The sequence below is a fragment of the Quercus lobata genome, chromosome 5, assembly GCF_001633185.2.
Source record: "Quercus lobata isolate SW786 chromosome 5, ValleyOak3.0 Primary Assembly, whole genome shotgun sequence".
Classification (NCBI taxonomy): Eukaryota; Viridiplantae; Streptophyta; class Magnoliopsida; order Fagales; family Fagaceae; genus Quercus; species Quercus lobata.
The window spans coordinates 86058695-86069944 of record NC_044908.1 but is presented as its reverse complement, the minus strand read 5'-3'; the positions used below and the strand labels follow the sequence as shown (position 1 = coordinate 86069944).

The window sequence follows — 11250 nt, the reverse complement described above, 5'->3', positions numbered from 1 at the left end:
AATAAAAGGTTATACTCCTACCTTCTTCAGTATGTATGTATATATATATATATATATATATATATAAAAGGATATAATCCAATTGACATACTAAATTATATAAAAATGTTAGATTCATGTCCAAATATATGTATTACTTATAGAATTTTACTAAAATACCTGTTATAATTACTTTTGCAAAAAGAAGTTTTTCAAAATTAAAATTAATAAAATCATATCTAAGATCGATAATATATCAAGAAAAATTAAGAAGATTAGTTATACTATCGATTGAAAATGAGATGTTAGAAAAACTTGAATACAAAAATTTAATTAATCAATTTGTATCTCGAAAGGCAAGAAAAATATATTTTAAATGAAATATATTATAATATAAAAATATTGAATAAATATTAATTTAATTAATACAAAAATATAAAAAATGTCTTATTTTAATTCTCGCCTAAGATCCCAAAATGTTTAAGGTCAGCCCTGCTAACAATACAAATACTTTTGTAACGACTAATAATGAAAGCAATAAAAAATTTAATTACGGAGCTGAGTTCTCAAGTGTATGTATGTTGTTAGTTAGGTTCCAATAAATATGTATGATAGCAACTTCAGCATTTCTTTTTTTTCAAATAAATTAATTGCTTTTCTCTTTTCTTTATAAGCCCTTCTTGCCATTGATTATATCTCACTCAACCAGCGCAAACTTAGATTCTGCATAGATTTTTCTCCTTTATTTTTCATAGAACAACTTTTAGTTTGGCAAAAAACCTACTCAAAACAATCAATATGGGCAGCCTCAAGCTCGATCATGAACTTGAAAATGATTCTCACATGATGGTTAACCCTCTAGACCCAGAGGAATTCAGGAGGCAAGGCCACATGTTGATAGACTTCATTGCTGATTATTACCAAAATATAGAGAGTTACAAAGTCCTAAGCCAAGTTGAGCCAGGTTACCTTAAAAAACTCTTGCCAGAATCTGCCCCTTATTATCCTGAATCAATTGAAACCATCCTCCAAGATGTGCAAAAATATATTATACCTGGGATCACACATTGGCAGAGTCCTAATTACTTTGCCTACTTCCCTTCAAGTGGTAGCACTGCAGGTTTTCTTGGTGAAATTCTAAGCACCGGCTTTAATGTAGTCGGATTCAATTGGATGTCATCACCAGCTGCAACTGAGCTAGAATGTATTGTCATGGATTGGCTTGGAGAAATGCTTATGCTACCAAAGTCTTTCCTTTTCAAAGGCAATGGTGGAGGTGTATTGCAAGGGACTACTTGTGAGGCCATTTTGTGTACTCTAGCTGCAGCGAGGGATCAGATGCTGAACCAATGTGGGAGTGAGAAGTTGGAAAAGTTGGTGGTCTATGGGTCTGACCAAACACATAGTGCACTGCAAAAGGCAGCTCAAATTGCTGGAATCCACACAAAGAACTTTCGAGCCATCAAAACTACGAAGTCAAATTCATTTGGGTTATGCCCAAACTCTCTAAGAGATGCAGTTCATGCAGATGTTGAAGCTGGGCTAGTCCCATTATTTCTATGTGCCACAGTTGGGACAACCTCAACAAATGCTATTGATCCAATAGGACCATTGTGTGAAGTAGCAAAAGATTTTAACATATGGGTTCATGTTGATGCTGCATATGCTGGAAGTGCTTGCATTTGCCCAGAGTTTCGTCATTTCATTGATGGGATTGAGGGTGCAAACTCGTTTACTTTGAATGCACATAAATGGTTCCTTACAACTCTAGATTGTTGCTGCCTTTGGGTGAAGGATCCAAGTGCCTTGATAAAATCTCTCTCAACTAATCCAGAGTTTTTGAGAAACAAGGCCACAGATTCAAAACTAGTGGTGGACTACAAAGACTGGCAAATAACCTTGAGCCGAAGATTCCGAGCCATGAAACTTTGGCTTGTGCTAAGAAGCTATGGCGTGGCTAACCTCAGAAACTTCCTGAGAAGCCATGTCAAAATGGCAAAGCTTTTTGAAGAACTTGTAAGAAACGATAATAGGTTTGAAGTTATGGCCACTAGAAACTTTGCTTTGGTTTGCTTTAGGGTCTTGGCATGGCCAAATAATATCAGTGCGGCTAATCATGTGGAACCTGTAAATGAGCTAAACAAGAAGCTGCTAGAGTCGATCAATGAGTCAGGGAATGTGTACATGTCTTCCACTGTGGTTGATGGAGCATACATAATACGGTGTGCTATAGGTGCAACTCTGACGGAGGAAAGACATGTGATTAGGGCTTGGAAGGTTATTCAAGAGCATGCAGATGCTTTACTCAGCAAAAACTAGTGTAAAGGTATTGACACTAGTCACACTGAGTTTGCTTTTAGTTGCCAATAAAAGTAAAATAAGCGTGCATGAGGTGGCAATTTGATGCCAGGCACAGTCCCTAGCTTATCTTCTATATATGTAAGATGCTTTTAATTTTATTCTACAATATATCTTTTTATTGACAAAAATAATTCGTTATTATGTGGCTGTCGTTTGATGAAAATTTTATTTATAACTGGCCTAGATAGAATGAAAAGCTTTGGCAAAGACGATTTCTCGATGTCTATAGGTCTGTTTGTCTGTCTCCTTCTCTCTTTCCACCCAAAAGAATAATAACAATAATAAAAGAAGAAGTAAAAGACTTGTCTGTCTCCTTCTCTCTTTCCACCCAAAATAATAATAATAATGATAAAAAAAAAAAATTCAGAAAAAAAACACTGACCGAGTGGACCAAATTGTCGGTCTATAATGCAATATTTATCATTTTTATTGCATCTTCAGAGCTTATATTTTATACTTTTCAATCCAAAAATTAAGAAAAAAAAATGAATTCTTGAGCTAAACTTAAAAAAGTAATCTACAAAAAGAATCAATTTAAGGTCTAATTAGTCTAATATGGACCAAAGGGGATTGAAATTTATTGAGTGGATCAAATTGAACTGAAGCAGACCTAATTGGACCAAATTAGAATGAATAAAAACTGCTTAATTTTTAAGGAGAATAATTTATCTTCAACAAATTTTTGAGAAAAAATTATATATTATATTACAATACAAAATAATTATTTATTCATATGCATCTCTTGGGTTTGTGATTAGCATTTTTGTAATTGTGCGCCACTTAAATTAGAGTGCATAAGATGTGGCAATTTGATGCCATATTAGTGGCGGCTCTAGAATTTTTTTCAAAGTGGGTTTTAAAAAACATAAATTACACAATTTAATAAAAATAAAATTGCATATATTGACAAAAATAATGAAAAAAAAATACAAATAAATAAAGTTTTACAACTTCTTCATATGAATTTTCATATTTTGAAATAGTTGCAAAACATAGGTTTTTTTTTTTTTTTTTTTTTTTTATAATGTCTTTTGCACTTACTTCTGACGCCCACTACTCTAGTTCCCCCAACCCCCCCCCCCTCCCCCCCACAAAAAAAAAAAAAAAAAAAAACATACATACACTTACATAGTTACACAAAAGACAAAAGATAAGAGCCTGAGTCTAAAAGTCACAGGTCAGACTAGTCTGAGGACAGTGTCTGGGTGAAGTTAAAGAAATATAAGAGATTAAGAGCATTAGCATTGGAAAATTCTAATTCTACTTTATTTTACCATTTCAAAAAGTCACTTTATCATTATACCATACCATTTTACAATACCTCTCACATCCCAAAACTCTATTTTTATTAACATATTATTTTTTAATCTTTCTTTATTATTCATTTCCAACCGTCACTTTTTTCAGACTTGGCATGATTCCAACGGCTCCACCATCATCAATCACCACACCACCACCACCACCAAAATGCTTCAGCCTTTCATCATACACATTACATAATTAGAAAACACAAACCTATTTCAGCAGGCCCGCAGCCATTGATGAACGCAGAGGAACTCATGAACCCAGACACCGCCGATCAACCCCAATCACAACAGGGGAAAAAAAAAAAAAACCCAATCAACCCTGATCAAAACCCAGACACCGCCGCCGCTAGATCAATGTTTCCTCCATCGTTGATCAACCCAGATCAACCACCAAAATCCCACCGGAACAAAAACCAGACATTCGATCAACCCCGATCACAACAGGGAAAAAAAAAAAAAAAAAAAAAAAAAAAACCAAACCAACCCCGATCAAAACCCAGACACCGCCGCTGCTAGATCAATGTTTCCTCCATCGTTGATCAACCCAGATCAACCACCAAAATCCCACCGAAACAAAAACCTAGACACCACCGATCAACCCCGATCACAACAGGGAAAAAAAAAAAACCATATCAACCCTGATCAAAACCCAGACACCGTCGCCACTGTCGCCGCTAGATCAACGTTTCCTCCACTATGATGTGTGATGTTGATGTTGGGAGGAGGATGATGTTTGGGTCTGAAGAGAGGAGAGAGCAGATGAGAAAGAGAGAAGGAAGAGAGAGAAGAGAACAAAAATAATGAAGGAGAAGAGAGAAATTTAGGGGGAAAAGCAACTTAAAATATTATTATTATTTTTACAATACTGCTACAGTGCAATTCTATCTTTAGAATTACACTGTAGTTTAGAATTGTATGGTAACAGTATTATAAAAAAATTTGCAATACTTACCTTATAAAAAAATTTACAATACTTACCTTTAGCATTTCCTAATGCACATTTTGGAGCTTAAAAGGACATAAGGACAAACCAATAAAGACAAAGCTATTCAATATTAGTTACTGTTGTGCTATTCAGCATTTAGTTCAGAACATCAGATGGTGAATCAGATTTTTCAATTCCATAGAGAGAGAGAGAGAGAGAGAGAGAGAGAGAGAGAGAGAGAGAGAGAGAGCGGAAAGGATATCGAGAAAAAAGAGAGAACTGAGATACGTTGAGGGCTTGTGTTTGAGGCCACTGGCCAGGCGAGGCGATGAAGGCTGGGTTACCAAATTAGCGGCGGCTGTTCTGGGCCAAGGCAATCTCGCCGATATGCTCTGGGACAGGGTCCTGACTGCTGAGGTTCTTATATACCTTTTAGGATAGCAATTTTTTCAATTTTTTTTTGTTTAAAATTTGATTGGGTATTTAGTTTATAGAAATTAAAATTATTTTTATTGTTATTAATTTAAAAATCTGTCTGAGTAGTGAGTGAGGACTGCTCTTGAGATTTTTATTGGGCTTGGTATTATTATAAATATTTTTGGGTTTTTTTTTTCTCGAAAGACCATGATAATTGTTAAGTGAACCAAGTTATGAACCAAAGTTTAGTTTTATTGGGTATAAAAAAAAATTGAGGGTGGTCAAAAAATTTGTTTAAGGGTAGAAAATTATAAAATATAAAATTATTACGTGTTTATTTGAAATAGTTTATGTAGCTGAAACTTTAAAAAAAAAAAAAAAAATTGCTAGAAATACCGTATATAAAGAAAAAAAAAGTAGTTGAAATGGTGTACCAAAAAAATGGAATGAACTCATATATAGTAAAAAAATTGGCTTTACAAACGCTCACTCCATGTAAATTAATAAAGTGTTTTATTTTTTACAAGGTCAGGTGGTCTCTTTTTGAAGAAGTAAAACACTGACCGTATGTTGGGGCCTTTTTTTTGCTCCAGGCAACACGTCAACTGTTGTTTTGCGTCTACTTAGGGCCAGGTTTGATTGTGGAAATCAATATCGAACCAACCTAAGTTTTGTCTCGAACGACCTATTGTGTCTAATCTTTTGTCTTTTTTGTCTTTTTTTTTTTTTTTCTTTTTACTATTAAGTGCTAATAGTTTCTACTTAACGCATGTATAAATAATTAAGGCTTTCTAGGCAAATGAAATCATACTCGTAACTTTGCAAAGCTCTTTTCTTAATCATATTCCTGATCTTCTATGTTCTTCCAAATCATGGGTGGAAATTCCCTCCAATTTCTCCTCACTTTTGTTCTTTTTTTGTTGTGCACGAAGCCAACCCTCAGCTGCATAGAGCAGGAGAGACAGGCACTTCTTAAGATTAAGGAGGACCTTATTGATGACTATGGTCATCTTTATTCTTGGAGTGCTGAAGAAGGGTCAAAAGATTGTTGCAAATGGGGAGGGGTCCGCTGTAGCAACCAAACAGGCCACATAATCATGCTCAATCTTAATTTCTCCAACTTGGAACCTTTGAGAGGTAAACTTAGTCCTTTTTTGATTGACTTACAATATTTGAATCATTTGGACGTGCAAAACAATGATTTTAATCAAAGCCAAATCCCAAACTCCATTGGTTCTCTCTCCAACCTGATACACCTTGACCTTAAATTTGCAAATTTCGGAACAAACATTCCTTTTCATCTTGGGAACCTTTCGAGCCTGCAGTATCTTGATCTTAGCTGGAATAATTTTAATAATCCTGAAAACTTAGAGTGGCTCCCTCAACTTTCTTCTTTAAGATACCTTGACATGAGTTCTGTTAACTTGAGCAAAGTTAATAATTGGCTCCAAGTAGTGAATAAGCTACCTTACTTGACATCCTTGCACTTGGAATCATGTAATCTTCCAAGTATTTTCTCTGTTTGGCTTGTTAATTCTTCTACTTCTCTTCATTCCCTCGATCTCTCTGATAACAGTCTCACATCTTCTTCTTCTGTACTACAGTGGTTGTTCAACTTCAACACTAGTGTTGTTAAACTTGATTTACGATTTAATCAATTTCATGGTTTAATTCCAGATGGTTTTAGCAAAATGAAGTCTTTGACACATCTCTTTCTTGATTATAATGAGTTTGAAGGAGGGATACCAAAAACCTTTAGTGGTCTGTGTAATTTAAATACATTGTCTCTGCCAGTGAACAATCTTAACGGACAACTTCTTGAATTTTTTCATAACTTGACTGGTTGTGCTAGCCAATCAATAGAGGTTTTGAATTTAGATTGGAATCAAATCATGGGATCGTTACCTGACCTCGCAACATTTCCATCATTGAGAGAATTAGGGCTTCATCACAATCATTTGAATGGGACAATACTTGACAATTTGGGAAAACAATCCAGGCTAGAGAGATTGTATCTTGGTCATAATTCATTTGAAGGTTTTATTTCTGAAGCCCACTTCTCAGAGCTTACAAAATTGAAGTATTTGGACTTATCTAATACCTCATTGGTTTTCAACTTCAGCTCTGATTGGGTTCCACCTTTCCAATTAGAAAAAATAGCTTTATGGTCTTGCCAACTAGGCCCTCAATTCCCAAAATGGCTTCAAACTCAAAAAAATTGCATTTGGCTTGATATTTCTAATTCTGGAATTTCAGATTCCCTTTTTAATTCATATTGGATCTTCTCTCCTCGATTAGTTTATATGAATATGTCTCACAACCAAATCAGTGGCCACATACCAAATTTGTCATTGGAGTTCTCCTCTCCCCCCACAATAGACTTGAGTTCCAATAAACTGGAAGGTGAAATACCATCATTTTTATTTAAAGTTACTCATTTGGATATTTCTAATAATTTGTTTTCGGAGCCAGCCTTATTCTTATGTACAACCAATAATAGGAATTTGAGCATTCTAGACCTCTCCAACAATCAATTATTGGGAGAGCTTCCTAACTGCTGGATGCATTTTGAAGGACTTAAAATTCTTAATGTGGCAAACAATCGTTTTCATGGGAAAATCCCAAACTCAATAGGTTCCTTACTTGGGATTGAAATACTAGATTTAGGCAACAATAGTTTCACTGGAGAACTTCCTTCCTCATTGAAGAATTGTACAAAGTTGAAATTTGTTAATCTTCGAGATAACAAATTGTCGGGACAAATACCGATGTGGTTAGGGAGCAGTCATCCTGATTTAGTTGTGCTTTTCCTTCGATCGAATCACTTCTTTGGAAGCTTTCCTTCACATCTATGTCATTTGAAACATCTTCAACTTTTGGACCTTGCTTTAAACCATATCTCAGGAAGTATACCAAAATGCATCAACAGTCTTACTGCTTTGACTAGTCCAATTTCAACCACTGGTCATCTTTATAAAGGTCCTCTGGACTTTTTCCACTGTGATGACCTTGCATTTTGGTTGTGGAAAGGAAGAGATCTCTCTAGTAATCTTGGACAAATAAAGAGCATAGATCTCTCTAGTAATAAAATTACTGGGCCAATTCCAAGGGAAATTATGGAACTTGTTGGATTGATTTCTTTGAATCTCTCAAGAAACCTTTTAACTAGAAGAATCACTACAGAGATTGGTGCGTTACGGTCATTAGAAGTCTTGGATCTATCTGAGAATCAATTATCGGGTGGAATTCCTTCAAGCATCGCTCTTATTAATTCTCTAAATTTCTTGGACTTGTCAAACAATAACCTTTCAGGCATAATTCCAACAGGCCCTCAACTCAATACCTTTAATGCCACTGCATATGAAGATAACCCAAATCTTTGTGGATTTCCACTTCCAAAGAAATGTCCAGGAGAAACAAATCAAAATCCAGCTGTGAATAGAGGTGGTGACCATGCTGGCATTCAAGAGACAGAAGATGGGTTTATAACCCCAGGATTTTATGTTAGTGTGGCCCTTGGATTTGTCATCGGTTTTTTGGGAGTTTTTGGCACATTACTACTAAACAGGTCATGGCAATTCTCCCATTTCAATTTCTTGAACTATGTCAAAGATAAGCAGGATGCAACCGTAGTAGTGAATATGGCTAGATTACGGAGGCAGCATCAAACATAATTGGTAATAATTGTTTCCGTACTTTTATTCTCATTGTCATTATCATCAATGTCATTCTAAGTTTTTTCCTTTTTTTTTTTTTTTTTTTTTTTTTTTTTTTTTTTTTTTTCTCTCTTCCTTCATTATTGTTTTTTTCTTGATAATTAAAGTCTAAAGTAGTATTATTATCATCATTATTACTCCCAAATTTATGAACATGTCTGAGTCTCTGTTCTTCATTTATTCAAAATTCTCAGTGAACTATGCTTTACAAAAACATGTCATAGACCCTCTACTTCCCTTCGGTGATGTAACTATCCTTTTACACAACCATGACTGATCCCAATGAATTACAAGCTTACAACATTTTTTTTTTAATCATCAAGTTTACAACATGTTAAATATACTTTCTAGTTTACAAATTCGAGAAGTCTCCATAGTATTCTTTCAAGATGTGTTACGTCTTAAATGTCTTACTTAGGTAATTACTCAATTATGTTGCATGCATCACAAATTTTGGTTCCAGTATGAACTTGTGCTGGTTATTATTACCAATTTTCAACACTCTTAATAACCACAAAGCTTAATTTGATCTATTCATTTCCTTCCGGACTCTTACTGTACAGGGCTTGGAATCATTATTAGAGACACAGGGGGCAGGGTTTATTGTTAGCAAGTCTTCGAGAATTCCATTGATTCATGGTCGAAAATGGAGTTTTTTAATTACATCCTGGGTGTTATTGAAGCTACAATTTTCTTTCAGGAAATTGATATCTATGAATGCATTTCTAAGTGTGGTAATGCACACTTTATCTGAACCATGCAATGAGGATGTCTCCCAACAGCCTCATTTGGTCATTTGATAGATGAACTCAAGTTGTTGACAAATTGTTGTACCTGGGCAGTTTGGTTTCGTTCCTACAAGTGGGAATAGAATGTCTGTTTTATTGGCGTCTCTTGCTAGGGTCTATTGTAATGTTGTTATATGGTTTTGAGGATTTGTTTTCTTGTTTTTCTGCTGTTTTGGCAGACGATGTACACATTTTGTAAGTTAGTAAATAGATTGATACACTAGTAAAAAGCAACAGTTAAACAGTAGTCATGTAGATGACGAAAACGATCAGAGACTAAATTTTAGTTTAATTATGCTTTTACTCATTCATAGAACATGAATTTTTTTATAATTGAGTATGCACAAAAAGTCAACAATTTTAGTTTAAGTACCTACATTCATACATGTACGAGGAAATTAAAAAAAAAAATACATACTTTTTGGGATAGATGGTGATAGATGGAACATGCTCAGTGAAATCAGTGAGGAAGTTCCTGTATCAGTTGTCCCATAGAAACACATCAACAACTAGATGGTCGTGGTTATGGAAAATTACAACTCCCAATAATTTAAAATAATTTATCTGGAAAAGCTTCAATGATCATTTACCAACTTGCAGTTTATTTATAAACAGAGGAGTTCAAGAACAAATTTGTCTGAGATGCCATCAGACAAATTTAGCAAGAAATCATCACCCTTAGATTGTTTTCATAAAACTGTCCATCAAGCCGATGTATTTTTCTTCTTATAAGACTTTGTGGCATCTATGTTGCTTGGCTTCCACCTCCTGAAAACTTTGTGATACTCAATACAGATGGGAGTGGGAAAGGTAATCCAGGACAAACAGGGGCAGGGGGAGTTGTTCGGGATCAAAATGGGAATTGGATTACAGGATTCTTGATGCATATAGACACCACAAACCATTAATGCAGCTGAAATTTTGGGTTATACAACATGGAATAAACTTACTATGGGTTTTTTTTTTTTTTTTTTTTTCTTTTTTGAGATGGTTAAAAATACTATTTACTAATATACTGAGCCGGCAGCATGAATCCAAGAACCCCCGAACCACTGGGACTTAGTGCCTAGGAAGGTACCAACCCGCCAAAAGGTGCAGTGATAGTATGGAATTTGGGCTACGGAAACGTAATTTTGGAATTAGATACAGCTAAAGCAATAAAATTACTTGCTAATAGGGAAGACCGCTATATGGGTCTTTCTACATTTGTGTATGATTGCAGGGAGCTCTTGGATAGGTAATGGATGGTGTGTCGACTTAATGGCAGAGCTAAGAAATTTTTTCAGGGGGGCAGTGAATGCATTTTTATGTAATTTTTAGATCTATTACCAAATGTAAAAGAAATTAATGGGAAATTTCAAAAGCTAGAGGTCCATGGCCCCCCTTAGCATCCCCTAGCTCCGCATATGCGTCGGCTTCACATGCTCAGAGAGACTAACGTCGCTGCAGATAGATTGGCAAGGAAAGATGGGGTATTTTTGATGCAGCCTGATTCTTGGTATAATTTGGAGTACTTTGGACAATAGCATGCATTCCTATCAAGTATATACAGCACAAATAGGTCCCAATTCAGCTAGTCTTGAAGAGCTTGGGTTTTAGGGACCCAAATGCCAAAAATTGACGGACTGGACTTCAAACCTATCATTTATGTTAAATCACTTCTATCTAGAATCCACTTCACATATGGTCCTTTTACGACTATTTTGTCCATTTCACATGGATTAATTATTTTGTTTGGGGAAAAATTTTTAATGCAA

General features: G+C 35.1%; 2 protein-coding genes across 3 annotated transcripts; both read left to right on the top strand.

Moving 5' to 3' along the window:
* The first annotated feature begins 652 nt into the window (after positions 1-652).
* LOC115988756 (tyrosine decarboxylase 1-like) lies at positions 653-2450 on the top strand. The gene has a single exon (XM_031112375.1). It carries the CDS (start codon positions 778-780, stop codon positions 2296-2298), a length of 1521 nt encoding a protein of 506 aa, XP_030968235.1. The 5' UTR covers positions 653-777; the 3' UTR covers positions 2299-2450.
* Positions 2451-4815: 2365 nt separating this feature from the next.
* LOC115989590 (receptor-like protein EIX1) lies at positions 4816-9677 on the top strand. Of its 2 annotated transcripts, XM_031113347.1 has the most exons (3): positions 4816-4989; positions 5922-8666; positions 9269-9677. In XM_031113347.1, exons 1-2 carry the CDS (start codon positions 4960-4962, stop codon positions 8661-8663), a joined length of 2772 nt encoding a protein of 923 aa, XP_030969207.1. In that variant the 5' UTR covers positions 4816-4959; the 3' UTR covers positions 8664-8666; positions 9269-9677. The 2 variants fall into 2 exon arrangements, with proteins under 2 accessions (XP_030969207.1, XP_030969206.1); XM_031113346.1 differs by lacking the exon at positions 4816-4989 and having other exon boundaries at positions 5740-8666.
* Positions 9678-11250: the final 1573 nt, after the last annotated feature.

Excerpts from the sequence above, each read along its gene's own strand:
- LOC115988756 (XM_031112375.1), top strand. The coding sequence starts at position 778 with ATGGGCAGCCTCAAGCTCGATCATGAACTTGAAAATGATTCTCACATG.
- LOC115989590 (XM_031113346.1), top strand. The coding sequence starts at position 5,847 with ATGTTCTTCCAAATCATGGGTGGAAATTCCCTCCAATTTCTCCTCACT.